Below are 17,790 nucleotides of genomic sequence, written 5' to 3'. Positions count from 1 at the left end.
ACGGCCCGCGGTCGTTAAGGGGTTAATGGGAGGATGACTGCCTGTGGGTATGTGATGTTGCACCCCTTTGATCCTACCAAAGTCTAGTGGGTTCTTACTAAAGACCTGCTCGTATTCCTGCACGACCCTGTAAACCCCATGTTTCTGGTAGTCGGGTGTAGAGTCAGTCCCCACGTGTAATTTCTGGCACCAATCCTCTAACTGCTTTTGGGAGGTCTCGCCCTCTTTTGAGTCAGCTTGTGTCAGGGGACCTACAGGTGTTATGGCGTCATCTGAGCATGTAAACAGTTTGGCTATGGTAGCGTACCTTGGTAGTCTGGCTTCCTCCTCCCCACAGTTCAACACTCGTACAGGCACTCGTCCCTTGTGTACATCAACTACCCCCCTGGCTGTCAGAATCGTGGGCCAGTGGTCTGAATGAGTGGGCTCTAGTACAGCCTGGTAATCTTGTCCTCTGAGACCTACCGCTGCTCTACACCACATCATCATTTCACTCCGTGGGGGTATCACAATGGGGTTTGCATCCATCACCCGTACACTACCAATCTCACCGCCAGTCTGTTTTACCTGTTGCTTCCTCAGAATGATTCGGATCTCCTTTTGCAAGGCTCTTTGCGACCTGCCCTCAGCACCTTCAACAATCTGGTGAAGCAACAACAACACTTCCCCTAGGCAATTTTCTATGACATTAGTGCCTAAAATCATTTGCGGGTTCCTTTCTCTAATATCAGTGTCCACAACAATCAGTCCTTGTCCCTTCATTTCCTGCCTTCCCACCTTTATGGTTACCTCTTTGACCCCGATCTGGTCTATAGGTTGTCCGTTGGCAGCATAGATGGTGAGGGAGGGGTCCGGTGGTCGGAGATCGTCGTCCGACCAAAACCTCCGATAAAGGACATACGGGATCGTGGTGACCTGAGAGCCGGTGTCCAATAATGCCGGGGTAGGGATCCCGTCCAGGACGATGGACAGGACAGGACGTCCACCCACGTACTGATCACAGCAGCGACTTGGGCCTGATCTTCTTAATCCTGAGGACTGGCCCCCGGCCCCAGGTTTGGCTCGTTTAAAGGACAGGCCCTTGCATAGTGTCCTGCCTCCTGGCAACGACGACAGATGGGTTGTCCAGATGAGTCATAGCGATCACTGCTCCTGCCTCGGGTTGGGGGACCTCTTCTCCTCCGCATCCAAGGGACGTCCTCTGGGTTGTCAGCTAGCAGGATCCGATGAGGGACTTTGGTCTCTGAGGGCAACTGCATTGCTTTCAGGATTTGTGCGACGTCCTTAGTGAGCTGTTGCACCTCGGAGGATAGTGTATTTATGGTCTCTGCTGGCGTGTTGAGTCCTTTTGCAGTTACCAGGGCCTGCGAGGAGGATTCCGCTCCTGCAGCCGTGGAACTGGCAGGCCATGCTGGTGCGACGGGGTCTGTGTCCACAGGAGGTTGGAGTGCTTTCACTGCCCTGTCTTTCAGAATGGCAAAGTCCACGTCAGGGTGTTCCAGGGACCACAGCTTCATCTGCTTCCCATCCTCAGGAGAGCGCAGGCCCCGCAAGAATTGTTCCTTCATCATCCGGTTTCCTTCCTGATCACTGACAGGGTCCACCAGCTTGAGAGCCCGTAGTGCAGCCTGCAGCCTGAGGGCATAGGCTCTTATGCTATCTTGGGGCTTCTGCCGGCAGTTATAGAAGTCCGTCCTCAGCTCTCCCTCGGTGCGGTGTTCAAAAGCAGCTGCTAGTTTGGCAAAGATGGTCTCAACAGAGCTCCGGTCATCATTGGTTCAGGACTCAGCTTCCAATTCTGCTGCCTCAGTCAATTGTCCCAGCACCACAGCGGCCCTCTGCTTACCAGTCATCGCGTGCATGTCTAGCAGGGTGCTGATCTTCTTCTTAAACCCGGTCAGCGTGTCTATTTTACCGGCGTATTGGGGCAGCCATTGCGCTCCTGGGACATACAGCAAGGAAACTGGCATTATGGGGGAGATTTCAGCCGGCGCGGCTGCGACCGCGGCACCGGCACCAGGCGCTGCTGCGTCCAGCGCGACGGGGGCTGGCATCGCTTGGGCTGCGTCGCCCTGACCAGGGGCATTACCTCCTGCAGCGTCCATTTTTCTTCAGAAATCCCCGCGCTCCCTTTCCACTTCCTGGGTCAGAACGCTCTCCGAATTGTGGGGATTCTGGGGCGGCCACACCTCTTCGTGGGCGGTGCTCTTCTCCCTCGCGCGGGCTGCAGCGCGCGCTTTTGAAGATGGCAATATGGCGGCGGTTCAATTTTTGCAGTCGGACCTCTGAGGCACACGGTCACCTGTCTGAACAGGTCTAGTCCTTATCCTGTTCGTGACGCCAGAAGATGTGAAGCCCCGCAAGTGTGGTGTCTGTGCGTTACCTGCAGGGACTCCACGTGGATGGGACAGTCTGGTCACAGGTAGGGAACCTTCTTTCTTTGATTGTCGTGACGCCACTCTCAGAATTGCGGTCAGTGGGGACCGCCACTGCAGATTAAGGGATGCCTGGGGCTGATGGTGGGTGCAGTCAGTATATTAGCCCCCTGAGAGTGAGGCAAGCCCCAGACCCCGGTGTATGTGTGTGGGACCACAGGTCGCAGAATGACTCAAACACAGTCCAAGAAGTCTTTCAACGTGTTTACTCACTGTTTGGAGGTCACGGTGAGATGCCCGGGCGACACTGTGATAACCAGGTTGAACCAGGAATTCCAGGAGGCCGTTCTGAGGGTAGCTGTCCACTCGCCTTCCTTGCACTCTTTCTGTTTTAGGAGGATCCTTTGCTTGAAGCGTGCTAGGACCCCTCCAGGGAAGCTGTTACCACCCTGCTCCCCTCTCTCTGGCTCGTCTGCCGGCAGCGTGGCCTTGGTGGGATGGCTTCTGGCCCTGTCCCCTTATGGGCCCGATGATTGCTGCTTGGCCCGAGCTCTGCGTAGTAGTGGTGAGGGCATGAAGTATCCCCACCTGTGAGTTGAGCAGCTCCGAATGATTTGCTGCATGAACTGGGGATCTAGTTCCCCTTGTGTGCTCGGATACCGGGATCTCCGTACTCAGCCACCCTTCTCTCTCTGGATGATTTTCAGGCCGACCCACGGTACTCCTTTCTCCCCCGCTTTCAGCTACTGCACTCCTCAGGACCTGTCTCACACTCTAGAGCTCCTCTGCCCTGCTTCCTCACACTTCAACCCTCTTCTCTCGACCTCCTTCTTCCTCTCTCTCTCTGCCCTGCTTCCTAGCAACTAGCCCCTGAACACACCCCCAGCTGGGAATTGAAAGTTAACCCCTTCTGGCTACCCAAGGGTCCCCTCTGGTAGTGTGGGAGGCCTGGTCACTATATGTTTGTGTGTGCACCTCATCCTGGCCTTTGGAAATTACCTGGAAGCATTGTCCCCGCATGGGTGCAATACTCTGTGGTGCCTGACCAGGTCAGGGGCGCCACATAATGACTAGTCATGTAATGCCCTTTGAATGCAGAGTAATGTTGACTGCACATACTGTATTTCCCTGGAGGTAACTATGGATGTTTGTTAAAAAAACAAACAAAAACAAAACACAGATCAGCGAGGCAAGAAAGCCATGCAAAGTCCAAGCTGAGCCCCTAAACTCTGTTACTTGAGAGGTTTATGTAGGTGAGGATCCTGTATCTTTTGTTGAGTTAGTTTGCAGACATGAAGGTCACTATTTTGTGTTTTATGCTGAAAAAGAAGACAATGATTTCAATCGTCATCCCCACTTTGCTCTTTTAAGTCAATCAGAATGACAGTGATATTAGCTGCCTTGTCTTTGTCACTTCATTCTCCTGCGCAAACAAGATCTTTGAAACGATGTACGCAGGTCATTTTGTGGCAGGGCTGAAATGCAGTTGAAATTTTTATTTTTTAATTTGTTCATTTTCATAGCAAGGAATGACTTTGTAATATTTTGCAATCCATCTAATAATTCTTCATAACATTCTACAGTTATTGAAAACAATTGAAGCACAAAATGTGAATGTGAAAATTAAACTTTGTGTCTGTCTCAAAACTTTTAGCCATGATTGTATTAGTGTACCGCCCCACGCTCGGCTGCAGCCGAGCCGCTCGGATCCGGGCTTGCTGGTAGGTGGCTCGAGCGTCTCTGGACCCGGGGGCCCTGTGGTCACTTCGATCTGAAAGGGGGCTGGCGGTTTAGGGGACATAGGTGTACGGCCGGAGCAGTGGTTAAGTTCGTGACGCCACCCACGGGATGTGGTGAAGGTAGACACCACCGCTGCAATTACGGGGCACCCGGGGGAGATGTTTATGCAGCAAGATGTTAACCCCTCCGTGGGCAGGGATGGTGGCCCCGGGACCCATTGGGTGTTGTGTGGTTGGGCGATGCAGGGAGGTGCGCGGCCGGAGGGCACTGTTGTACTCGCGATTAGTAACACACACAAGTCTCTGGTAAAACAAGTTGATGGTGGTCGGTGCCCGCAGCCAGCTGAGTCGGGTCCCCCACCCGGTTGGTGGTCTCTGCCTTTTTCCTGCACCGTGTTGTGTATGTGTGGACTGCCTGCGCTTTAGTGACGGGAGTTCACTCCCCGGCTTTGTGGATGTCGGGAGAGCCCTTTTGCCCGCAGACGCTGGCCCGTGGAATCTCTCTGCATGTGCAGTGGCTTTTTATCCCCCTCTTTGGGCTGTTGTCGGGACTCTGGGTGGGAAAGGACCTATAGTCCAGACCGCAATCAGTTAATTAACTCGGTCCAGTGGCTTCTGGACCTCGTTTCAGGGTCTGAGTACCCTATGCTCCGGTTTTCGAGTCGGTTCCCCGGGTCGGTACCGGCGGGCCACTACCCTGGCCCGGTTCCACCGAGCCGTCTTCCCGGCTCCTGTAGGCTGAGGCCACTGCTTGCCTCCTAGCCAAAGGTGCCCGGGCTCTAACCCCGGCACCTGTCAGATTTCGGCAGACCTGGCACAGGCCTGCCCTCCACTCACTGACTCCTACTAGAACACACTGACTTTTCTCCCACCTCAGGCTCTCTGAACTCCTCGGTGGGCGTGGAAACCGCCTGGCTCCGCCCCCCTGGTGTGAACATCAAGCCCTGAGAGAGGTGACTAGGGTTTAAAGTGTTTGGCTGCTGACACCTTGTTAGGGGACAGGTGTTGTGCGGGGTGCTATCTGTGACTACCTGGCTAGTCCAGGGCGTCACACTAGCACATTGTTATCAGTTATTTCCAAGCGGTGGAAAATGCTGTAATTGTACTGCTAAAAATGTATACAGTAGCAAAAGTGCCAGTCAGGAGAAACTCCAAGATTGAATGTGTGTGTGTGTGTGATGACATGGTTTGCACCAAAGGTTGATTTGGTGCCTGCATAACAAGAACGTAAATGTAACCTCAGTCATTTCTGGGCAACCTGATATCAATGTTGGGAGCAGACAGATGACATCTCCCATGCATATTCCTAACATCACAGATAGAATCCAGAAATGTTTGCTAGTGGTGTCTATGAGCAAAATACCATCCTATGCCATTGCAACTCCAAATTAATGAGATTTGTTTTACTAGCGCTTGGGAAATCAATGCAGCACAAACACTTTGTGATGTAGTGGTTTCTGCTTTATTACATCACGTGACCAGTTTATATAGTATCTCAAACAAAGAAATAACTTCTTAGAATTATGCACCAATAAGAGCTGTAGGGGTGTGTGTACAAATGTGAAACTTCCCCGCCCATCAGTGTTAGCTGAGCCCTATGACATCATTCAGTTATAAGACAAGATGGTTTCTATAAGAACAAAACGGATTGTATTCTCTCACATGTTCAAAGTGCAAACAGAATTATCTTTATTTCCCTGGTCTGCAGATGGATGAAGCCTATTATATCACCAAGGAAATTCTCAGCACAGAAACCTCTCATTTCAAGGATATTGAGGTCATAACTGTGGTAAGCTTCAATGAGTAGATAAAAATACCTCTCCTAACCGGTCATTCGTCTTGTTCTTCCATACTTGTATCCCATGTACACAGTCTTTGATAACCTAATATATGCATTACAATGAGTTTACCATCTTGCTTGATGGTTGTATGTCAAAGTGTAATCTCAAGTATATATACCATCTGACAAGGTATAACCACCAGGAAATAAAAAACAATATTACAAATATTTTTGGAATTCCTAATCTACATATGATCTTACCCTAAGAAGAGAGCCCAATCTGAAAGCAGCCCTAGGAGATACCACCTAGTAGAGGATTTAGACTTCAGTTTTAATTTTTTTTTTTTCCTATAAAAATATTTTTTTTACTGCTATCAAACCCATTTTAATTTGAGTATTCTGAACAGTTATCTATCGGAGATCCACCACCAAACTGTTTATATGGTCTCCTAAAGATAATGTCATCCATACCTCTTCTGATGCAATCTGTTGCTATCTGGCTGAAAAAAAAAATCTGTTTTAATTGATATAAAAATGAGGCTGAAGTGCTCTGGGCATGATCAGAGCACTTCCCGAGCCTCTGCTTTTCTGCCTCTGTTCTCCCCCCAGCCCAACCTTCAGCTGCTTAACAGACAGCTCTTTTATTGTGTTGTCAAACCAGTGAGCTGTCAAGCCTATGAAGTTGAGGATGGGCTGGGAACAGAGCCCAGGGAGGCAGAGGCTTGGGGAGTAATCTGATCATCCCTCTATGATAATAGGAAATAAAATTATGGTTTTTCAGTCATGGAGCAACAAATTACAAACATAAAGGTGTGGATGACTTGACCCATCCCACAGTTGATGGTGATGTCCAGTATTCTTAGGCTATGTGCCCACGCTGCGGAAAATGCGCGGATTTTGCCGCGGATTTCTCGCGGAAAAGCCGCGGATTTTCCAGAAATCTGCAGCACAGCTACTCCCCAGCCATTTCTATTGCATTTGGGAAATGCTGTGCCCACGCTGCGGATTTTTCCGCAGCGGAAATCGTGTAGATTTTCGTGCGGAAAAATCTGCAGCATGTCAATTATTGTTGCGGATTTCTCCGCAGGGTCCCATATACTTACCTGCCTTGATAGAGACCCGAGTCACTTTCTCCGTCCGGTGTACAGCAGCGCGGTGGATCCAGCCAGGTACAGGAAGGAAGAGGTGGGCGGGGCCTGCACGAGCTCCGGTCATGTGACAGCCGGAGCTAGTTCAGGCCCGCCCACCTCCAGCACAGTGAACCAGACTCTGCCTGACAGTGACCCGGCCGCCGGAAAGCGAGGTGCTGCATGATGGAGGTAAGTATGAGCACCCCGATCACTGCAGCACTTGTTCTGCATTGAGGATGCAGTGCCGAAGCCATGGTACTGTATCCTCAATGCAGAATGTCCGCACCATATCCGCACGACATTCCGCTGTATATCCGCAGCATTGAAACAGAGAAAGTTCTGTTGCGGATTTCTGGGAGCACCTGCGGAATGTCTTGCGGATATATCCGCAGGACAATGTCCCCGTGGTCACATAGCCTTAAGGGTTATAGCCGTTATTGACTTACAATTTTATTTGCCATCTGCCCATTAAATGCCCCAGACACTTTTTCTCATTATGACATGTTGTACATTGGTTTATAGTGGCTGGAGAAAGCGCTCGGTAAAGGTGGCGATCTACAGGAAACACTAGACCACCAGATGAAGCCTCTGTTTTCTTGCATGGAGCCCATACGGCTATTTCACCAGGAATTTTTGCAGCAACTTGAGGACGTCCTAAGCCTTTGGTAATAAAATAATGATAGAGTAAGGGCTTTCTTCCATACGATTTTGGTATTTTGATTTATTGTGTGAGGTAAGTTATCCTTCAGAAAATACACAGCTGAGCCAAATCTTCACTATATGAGTATTTTTAGGGGCTGAAAATGGATTCCATGCAGTGGAGAGTTTTGTTATGCTGTGTTCAGACTGATGTATTATAACAAACTGCAGCTATAAACAATAAGCTTAAAGGGGTGGTCTCTTAGCACAGATATTCATCATGGAGGGTCCTCAGCTCAAAGTGTCTCCTGTTCTGATGGACTTAAAGAGCACCAATCACCAGTATTTTCCTATATAACCTAAAGCCAGTGCTATACTGTCGCTATCATGCTGAGTCTATAAATACCTTTAGTTGTCAGAAGGTATAGGTTTTGAAACTCAAGCAAGTAAAGTTTGTAAAATGAGCAGCTTTTTGAATGGCAGCAACTGACGATCAGCTGATCGCTGGGGTGGGTATTCATAGTGATTCCCGCCTGTTAGTCCCCCATCTGTTATTTATGCTAATTCTATTATAGAATCATTTTACTACGTGACTAGAAGGACCTGTGCTAATATCATACCCATGTGACCAGAAGGGGCAGGGCGTCAGCCAACAGAAAAATAGTGTTGCTTCCAGGTATCAGCTATGTTGGTTGAGGCCCCACCCCTTCTGGTCACATGGGTATGACATCAGCACCAGTCCTTCTAGGCACTTAGTAAAACCATTATATAATAGAATTAGCATAACTAGCAGATGGGGGGAGGATGGACAGGAAGGGGGGCAGGAATCATTATCAAAACCTACCCCAGCCGCAGCTGATCGGCAGCTGCTGCCATTCAAAAAGCTGCTCATTTTACAAACTTTACTTGCTTGTGTTTCAAAACCTACAGTATACATCCTAGCTGACAATTAAAGGTATGTATAGACTCAGCATGATAGTGCCAGTATAGCACTGACATTAGATTATATAAGAAAATCCTGGTGATTGGTGCGCTTAAAGCTGTCCTTGTCTTACATTTACATGAAAGACCATTTATCTGAATGGCCGCCATGTGATACAGTATTACCCGCTGCAGGAGAAATGCAAAATAGGCCATAGCATTTTCTGCCCAGAAAAGTTGATTATTGCAAGTGGGATCTAGGGATTGTTGAGACAGCCCTTTTAATTTGCTATTGTTATCATGGGTGTCATCATGCTTTGAGGACTTCTAAACTGTGTTTTTCCAGGGAAGGACGATTTGCACGTACAAAAGACATGCAAATTCTTGGAGACTTCATGCTTCGGAATATGACTGCCTTAAGGGTAAGACTGTAAAAATGTTCCCATACTGTGCATCATAGTAATGTGACATTGTTAGTATTCACATTTTACAAGCCAGATTGCTTATACTTGTCCTGTGATTATGTAATTAAACCCACATAGGAAATTAAAAGCTGTGTATACACACTCCTCAACATAAAAATAGCAACACCAAGAAGTAAGAGTTGTCATTATAGAAATCTTAGGATGGATAGACCTTTTTATGATATGCAAATGATTAAAAATTGAAATAACATTTTCAAAACCTCTCAATTCATTATCAAATATTGGCGCCACACACAGAAATCCCCGCACTTTTAGCCTTGGCTGCTATCAGTGAGGTTATTACTGGTTGTCTGAGGAATATTCTGTTACATTGAATGCACTTGGCAAATAATCAAGATCCACTGCTGGCAGGTCCCTGTGCAGTTGGCGACTAATCATGTCCCAGATGATCTACATGAATGAGAAGTCTGTAGACAGTGCAGGCCATGGTAGCACATTTCAGCAAAGCAGGTTGCTAACGGCAGCACAAGCAACATACGGCCTGGTGTTGTCGTGTTGAAAAATATCTGGTACATTTTGGAGAATTGAAGGAGTGAAGGCTTCTTTATTGCATTACCCCTTTGGTCTCCAGTTGGTTGGATTAAAGAAATGGAAACCACATGGACAACACTATCAGGCCTACTCCTGGGATTATGGTGTTGGGTGGTATAATGCATGATATTCAGACCCCGCTAGTTTTCATTTTAGGTACACAAACAGCTCGGTGATACATTGATTTAATGGTAGAACCATTGAGTAACCTAGATGGCCAAAACATGCTACCATGGCCCGTAGCATCTCTGGACATTTGTGCATTATTCTGCGCATGCGCTCATACTGAATCAATTGAGATGTTTTAAATAGTTTGTTTACCTTTTTCATGATTTGCATATTAACATGTCTATTCATCCAGTATATATATTCTTATTCATTCATCTAAGTAAAACTAAGATGTCTTTTGAGAGATTTCTCCTTTATTAGACATATTGTACCTGAATAAGCCGGACTAGTGTTTCTATGCCCTTGGTCCTTGGTTTCTGCAGGCTCTCCTCCCTTCACTGCATAAACTGGAGGAAGCCTTTTTGGAAATGCAGAGAAGATGTCCGGGGAAGCAGGAGCTGGATACCTTACTGCAGGAGTTTGAACAGCAGCGAGTGTGTTATCTGCCTCTCAGCTGCCTTTTGCTGAAGCCTCTGCAGCGCCCCCTGCAGTATGAGAAGTTGTTGGAAAGATTATGCCGTCACTATCCGCCTTCACACCATGACTATAACAACTGCCAAAGTAAGACTTCCATTTGCGATTATCTATGTTTTCATCTGAAAATGCTCTTGCAAGGTCATACAGAAGATTTTACTTTGTATGCTGCACACATTGACCCGATTCATCACCGCTTTTATGACAGAATTCTGGTGTAAAAAGCTTTGAAAAGTCACAAAATTTTAGTGCGACATGAAGCTGCACTAAAACTTTGACTTTTGGAGTTCTAACCCAACTTTCACCCTGCTCCGCCAAAGTGGGTGAGCCAAGTGCAGGACAGTGGGAATCCCCGCTTGTCAACTTCATGATGAGCGGTGGCATTCCTTTCACCACATATACTGATACTCCAGTCCCCACCTGAAGTAAGATTAGTGGCAAGGCACACAAAGAGATGCCTCTTAAGAATACGTGTCTATGGCCGTGATTCTGAGGAAGAAGTCTAAGACTTCGAAACGCATAGATCAATAAACCCCTTTTTTAATCAATACCGCATGGCCTGAACTTCTAATGAGCAGCACCTGAATTCACCACATCCATTCCTTTACTATTTGACAGAAGAGGAATATTCAAGGATCTGTGATGTATTCTGTATCGTGGAGATGCTTGTACTGCTCTTGACGTGTAAGTGGTTTGCTTGTACAGTTAGAGAGATTTAAGCTAGAATTCTAATATCTGTCAAAAGATTGACATTTATGCCTAGCCCCATATTGTTGTGTGTTTTAAGCGCTTTTCTGAGAGCCTGGCTTTACAGAAAAAGACGTGTCCTATTATGCGACACTGTGCACCAAAGTTGTGCCGTAAATTTCTGCTGTAATGTAAGACAACTCTTAAGGCCTCGTCACACGCAACGACGTATCCAACGATATATCGCCGGGGTCACGGATTCCGTGACGCACATCCGGCATCGTTGACGACGTCGTTGCGTGTGACACCAACGAGCGACCGTTAACGATGGAAAATACTCACCAAATCGTCTATCGTTGACATGTCGTTCGTTTTAAAAAATCGTTGATTGTTGAGGTCGCAGGTTGTTCGTCGTTCCCGAGGCAGCACACATCGCTATGTGTGACATCTCAGGAACGATGAACTACAGCCATCAGCAATGAGGAAGTAAGGAGGTGGGCGGGATGTTACGGCCACTCATCTCCGCCCCTCCGCTTCTATTGGGTGGCCGCTTAGTGACGCCGCACGAACTGCCCCCTTAGAAAGGAGGCGGTTCGCCGACAACAACGACGTCGCTAGGCAGGTAAGTCCGTGTGACGGCTCTGAACGACATTGTGCGCCACGGGCAGCGATTTGCCCATGACACACAAACGACGGGGGCGGGTACGCTCGCTAGCGATATCGCTGCGTTGTGACGGGGCCTTTAGTTGGAGTAAACTGATGGTCCATTTACCTTGGCCGATATCAGGCCACTAAAGAGCCCCAATTGCCTATATTGCAGTCGTTTGGTGGTTGTGTATCGTCCTGTTTACCCAGTAAGACAAGCAATAATAGGGATGAAACAATCGCTGATATGTCCCAATACAGTATCATGTTATAAACCAAACATCGTTTTCTTTCACCAGGAGATGTGTTGCCAATATCAATGATTGTTGTGCATGCATAATTGCTCCAACTACCCAATAAATGAGCATTTTGTCTGTTTGTCAGGTGATTGCCAGTATGTTTACATCTGTCAAATATTGGGAAGAATTGTTCCCATGAACTGTAGTATGTTAAATACCGTAGGTTCATGAATGAAAAAAAGTCCAGCTTTCACAGAGAGTTCCTTATTTTTTGCTATTTTTTTATTTTTCTTTGGCACAAATAAATAGGCACATAACAGTCAGGACAGAGTCATGACCGACGTCGGCGACGCGTTTCGAGTGACGCAGCACTCTTAATCATGATGTCCTGACAGTTATATGCCTATTTATTTGTGCTAAAGAAAAATAAAAAATAATAAAAATGAAGGAACTCCCTGTGGAAGCTGGACTTTTCTTCATTCAGGGACTTGCTTTAGGCATGGCAGCACCTTGTCCGATGCTCCAGAGAGCCTTTGAGATTGATTGAACACTGTGAGCTGAATTTCTTTTTTCTATTATGTTAAATGGGTTGTCTGGGACTTAAACAATAATTGCCTATCTTCAGGATAGGTCATCAATATCTGATCAGTGGTAGTGCGACACCCAGCACCCTGTGGATCAACTGTTCCCGAAGCTGCTGCTCAGAACTACTCAGTTGTGCAGCTGCACAGCACAACTTCAAAAACTGTATAATAGCTGTGGCTGTGTACTGCACATCTACTCCCTATTCTAATCAATAGGATGCACATGTACAGTACCCAGCTGCAGTCACTATGAACTTGACGGAGCTGTGCTATGCCGTTCTGGAGCTGGTGGCACCAGGAACAGCTGATCCGCAGTTGTGCCGGGTGTCGCACTCCCACCTATCAGGCATTGATGACCTATCCAGAGGATAGGCGATCAATGTTAAAGTGTAACCGTAAAATATGAAAACATTTAAAAAAAAAAAAAAAAACAAAAAACCCCCACAAAACTTCAAATCACAACCTTTTAACCGCATTGAAAATAAAACAATAAAAAAACCCAACAAAACACATATGGTATCACCAGTTTCACAAATGCCCAATCTATCAAAATATAAAATTAATTAATCTGAGCAATAAAGGGCGTAACGAGAGAAAAATCAAAATTCCAGAATTACGGTTATTTGGTCGCCACAACATTGCATTAAAATGCAATAACAGGCAATCAAGACATCATATCTACACCAATATGGTATAATAAAATATGACAGCTCAGGACACAAACCTCAGCCATCACACAGCCCCAGACGCCAAAAAAATAAGAATGTTACAGGTCTAGGAAAATGGCGATAAAAGCTTAAATTATTTCTGAATATTTTTTCACCACTTAAAAAAAAACTATACATGTTTGGTATCTATAAACTTCTACTGACCTAGGGAATCATATTGCCAGGTCAGTTTTACCATATAGTGAAAATGGTAAGTAAAAAAACAAAAACCATTGTGGAATTGTAATTTTTTTCTACAACTTCACCTCTGTTTTCCAGTACAATATGGGGCAGAATGAATGGTGTCATTCAAACTTGTCCGGCAAGAAACAAGCCCTCAAAAATGTTAATAAATCTATCTCCAAGATTCTTCTTATTTAAGTCATCTTTAAAAGACCCTAAAATTGGATTTTGAATATTAGATTTTGGTTGTTAGCAATAAATTAACTGAATTAGACACTTAAATGTTTTCCAACCGCTACAACTAACAGCATAATACTAGTCAGGAGGCTCATGTTTGGTGGCATATGCATGTGGATTTAATTATTAAAGGAGTTTTCAAGGAATACATTTTAATAGTTCTCAACTGTAAAAAAAAACAACTTCTTGTTAATAAATAACAGCCATCCAAACTATTGTAGATCTGTCATTCAAAAGACAATCGATAACTATTCTAAAGCTGGGTTTACACACTGAAACTTTCTAGCGATCCCACCAGCGATTACAACCTGGCCGGGATCGCTACAAAGTCTCTGGTGAGCTGTCAAACAGGCAAACCTGGCCAACGACGCAACAGCGATCCGGACCTGCAGAGCGACCTAGCTGGTTGTTGGGGACGTGTCAAAGCAGCTATTTGAAAGGGAAGTCGCTGTAAAGTCCCCTTTACACACTGAGACTTTCTAGCGATCATGCTGCACAGCAGGAAACAAAGGACCAAAGAATGGTCCTGAACGATTTGTAGCGATCACAACTTCACAGCAGAGGCCAGGTCGCTGATGTGTTTCACACACTGCAATGTCGCTGGGGAGGTCGCTGTAATGTCACAAAACCGGTGACGTTACAGTGATGTCGTTTGCGATGTTGCAGTGTGTAAAGCCACCTTTAGACTCTCAAAATACCAATTAGAATTAATTGTCTCTGGAAGAGAAAGCGCACATAGGGTCTTATCAGGTATAAGATTTCGCAAGTATGGTGCCAAAAGCACATTCACCTCTTGAAGTTGTGTCAGGCACAACTCCTTGATGCACATTACTGTTCTTTTGTCCTGATGAAGAAGACGGTTATGTCTTTGAAACGCTTAGACCTACAGAAATAAAGAAAATGGATTTAATCACATACTCCTGGAGTCATGTGGTTTCTAGCGCAGCATTAAACCCGGATTTCTTTTATCCATATTGTTTTAAAATACCGATTAGTTATTTTGGTTAGGAAACAAAAAAAAAAGTGCAACTCCTCCCAATAAATTTGATAGATTTACAAGTGGAAAAGTTCAAGGTCTGACCACTGGGACCTCCATCGATTGGGAAATGATCCCTTATCTGGAGTAGAGGTAACTTGCCATCTTGGTACATACCCATTAAATTATTTTCTCATTCTTTGGAAACAAATGCAATCAAATGATTTTCCATTAATTTAATATCTTAAAGTCCACATGTCCCCAAGTCGTAGAGAAGAATGTTGTGCATGGCAATCTTAATGAATGCGGCCTCTGGAGTAAGATGTGACTGATTCATTATGAGACTCACTTCTCTCCTAGAAATGTATTGCAGTCAGAGCCTGGAGTAATACGTTTCTGCCAATATTTTTGCCGTTAAAGTGGTGTAAATTTTGATGAATTACTGTAGATGGGCAGTCTTACCCGCGTTCCTTCCCTCCCATGTGATGGCCATTTTGGTCTTTTTTGGATTGAAAATGTCACAAGTTGTAGAGTTTAACAACATTGAAGATGTTTTACCCCAGAAAACTGGTTAAAACCCCTATATGAATCTGGGCCAATATCTAATATGCATTGTAGCATGTTTAGCATGTGTAAATCTATTCGATGAATTATTTTTGTATTTTGTGCTTTTCCAGGAGCCTTAGGAGAAGCCAGTGCAGTGAGTTCTCGGCTCCGGCACCGCCTGCTCCACCTCCAGAACCTGCAGAGACTGGACCAGTTAGAGAGAGACCTCCTGGGAGGAGAACATCTTTCATCACCAGGGCGGGTAAAAAGCTAAATGTCAAAATAGTAATATTTACATCACTGAATACACCAACATTTATTTAGTTATTGCCTACATATGAAGAATACATGTTAGTAGTGTATCCCATAATATTGTGCTGTACTTCTTCTACAGGAATTTATTCGAGAGGGATGCCTATACAAGTTAACCAAGAGTGGTCTGCAGCAGCGCATGTTCTACCTAGTATGTCTGACGAGTTTAAAGGCGTTATCCCCATATAAAATTTACGTGGCTGAGATGGGAATAACTCCACTCAGCTCTGAACACAACTGGTGGAGCTACGAGAGGAATGGGACTAGCAGAGCAGGTGTAGCTTATTTGCTCTAGGCTGATTCTGTAGCTCCACATCCGGTGGTCGGGGAAGGAAGGCGTTATTCACATCTTAGCCTCTTTTTGGATAGTAGTGTAATAATACTGCCCAAATGTAAAATTTCAGCTAAGCGGCCTCAAATACATGCAGATACCATCTTTACAAGTATTGGCTCTTATGCAGGCCATTTTCATAGATTGTCCAATGTTGGAAATCCATTTATAAAACAACAAGTCAAATAATCGATGGTTCAGCCAATCATTCGGCCATCCCCTATCTCCCCTGAATCCTCTCTAAACAGGAGAATTCGCCCTAGTAGCCCTCCTTTGTTCTTTGATAGAGCAGCTGCCAGAATCCTCTGTCAGTGGCTTATGTCGTAAGGAACAAGAGGGTCAAGAGTCCAAAATCGGACAGATTGGATTCTTATTTCCCCTTTCATCATTTGTCAGGGGAGAGTCACGTATAGATTAGACAGCCGCCTGATCCCACTGATATTGACTGGTTCGGCTAACATTAAAAAGTGTATGAGGGCCTTAAAGAGCAACCATCAATTTAATTTTTCGTAAATAAATCTATAGTACACATAAAAACAATATACTGTGTAATATACTGTATCTTATCAGAGAATCTGCTTCTTTCTCTTCCTGAGCTGATCATTCATTCTCATAATTCTCAATTCATGGGTAAAATCTGTCTTCAGTGAATACAGACTTTCCCATTACTGAGATATTAGATGACAGTTTGTGCTCATAAAGTTCTATGGAGAATAGTAACTGAAGTTTTTGGAGATTTTTCCGCAGAATGTCTGTGTCTGCTTTCTTCTTTCCCCTCCTTAGAATATTAAAGACATCAACTGTCATCGCCTATTTCAGTAAGCGAGCAGACAGCCGTATTACTCATACGCAATGCTCGGACAGGCCGGCTGCTCTCCTGACCTGAGCATGTATTTCTATGCAGCTATCACGCTCGGGTCAGGAGAGCCACCGGCCAGTCTGAGCATTGCGATGTGATCGTCAGACGAGTCATATGACTGTTCCTGCACCCTAATGGGAAAGTCTGTGTTCACTGAAGACAGATCTTACTCATGAATTGAAATGAAAACATCAATCCAGGAGGTGAAAAAAAGCTAATTTCTCTCATAAGATAGTTTTAAAGTTGCTTATTTTCATTTATATTATTGATTTTTTTAAATAAAAAATAAATCAATGGTTATTCTTTGGGGGTAGGTGCCAGAGTGGTTGCGTCCTGACAGCGACTGTCAAATAGACATATAAACTGATTACCCAGTCTTAATAGCCGTGCAGTTGCAATAAACCTATGTGACTTTTGACAGTAAGTAATCAATTTTCACAAATTTCCCTATAAAAATCTCACAGTTGCTGCAAATGTCACGATGTGTCCAAACTGCAGCCATGCATCAACGTGCGACCCTACCCTAATAATCTGGTGGCCAAATAACATTAGCGTAGAATAATAATTACTCACCAGTGAATACAATAAAACGCCGTTTCCCTATTTCTTCTCAGTTCTCAGACATGCTGCTCTACACACGGAAGGGCCTGAGCTGCACCAACCAGTTTCGGGTGCATGGACGGCTCCCACTACATGGTATGCTGGTGAGTAGAATTTTTTTTATTTGGCAACTCACCAGGACATTGGGAACCCCCAAAACAATAATCACACTTCAGATCATTGCTTTACTGATGCAGGTAGTGGTGGTGCCAAATGTGATTGCCAGTGACAAAATCTGCGCTTTAAAATTTAAAACTGAAGTTGGCAACCCTGATCCTGGTGCATGCCAGCTATGATTACCATTTGTACCACTGCCAGCAGTATAGGAGCACCATTCTGCCATTTGTCAGTGCCTTTATTCTGAATGTTTGGTTCTCGATGTGATGTGTTCCAACCCCTCGGCATGAGCTGTCACATTTACTATATTAGTATTGCATGTATTATAATGTTTCCCTTCTTCTCTATACCTGTCACTAAAATTTCAGCTGATGGTTCTGGATCCTCCGGTGAGTACGTGTCTCGCAGTACTAAACACGCTTTATGGCCTTGTGTTAGGTGGCCCTCCATCTGACTGTAAAAGTGTCTTGCGCTTGTATTGTCATTTCGTCTGGTGACGCCATATGCTGTGTATTTGTATTGTCT

The 17,790-nt window shown here is 45.3% G+C and overlaps 1 protein-coding gene across 1 annotated transcript in view; it reads left to right on the top strand.

Moving 5' to 3' along the window:
• The window catches only part of FARP2 (FERM, ARH/RhoGEF and pleckstrin domain protein 2), a 196,411-nt gene that overhangs the window by 150,475 nt on the left and 28,146 nt on the right, over positions 1-17,790 (top strand). Inside the window, exons 15-22 of the mRNA XM_075340858.1 lie at positions 5,823-5,903; positions 7,547-7,689; positions 8,931-9,006; positions 10,092-10,329; positions 15,178-15,308; positions 15,441-15,509; positions 17,163-17,252; positions 17,634-17,654. Coding sequence (XP_075196973.1) covers positions 5,823-5,903; positions 7,547-7,689; positions 8,931-9,006; positions 10,092-10,329; positions 15,178-15,308; positions 15,441-15,509; positions 17,163-17,252; positions 17,634-17,654 — 849 coding nt within the window. The remainder of the gene's footprint in view (positions 1-5,822; positions 5,904-7,546; positions 7,690-8,930; positions 9,007-10,091; positions 10,330-15,177; positions 15,309-15,440; positions 15,510-17,162; positions 17,253-17,633; positions 17,655-17,790) is intronic.

The sequence above is a fragment of the Anomaloglossus baeobatrachus genome, chromosome 3 (assembly GCF_048569485.1).
Source record: "Anomaloglossus baeobatrachus isolate aAnoBae1 chromosome 3, aAnoBae1.hap1, whole genome shotgun sequence".
Taxonomy (NCBI): domain Eukaryota; kingdom Metazoa; phylum Chordata; class Amphibia; order Anura; family Aromobatidae; genus Anomaloglossus; species Anomaloglossus baeobatrachus.
Note: the sequence above shows the minus strand (reverse complement) of the source record. Positions and strands in the feature narration are given on the sequence as shown.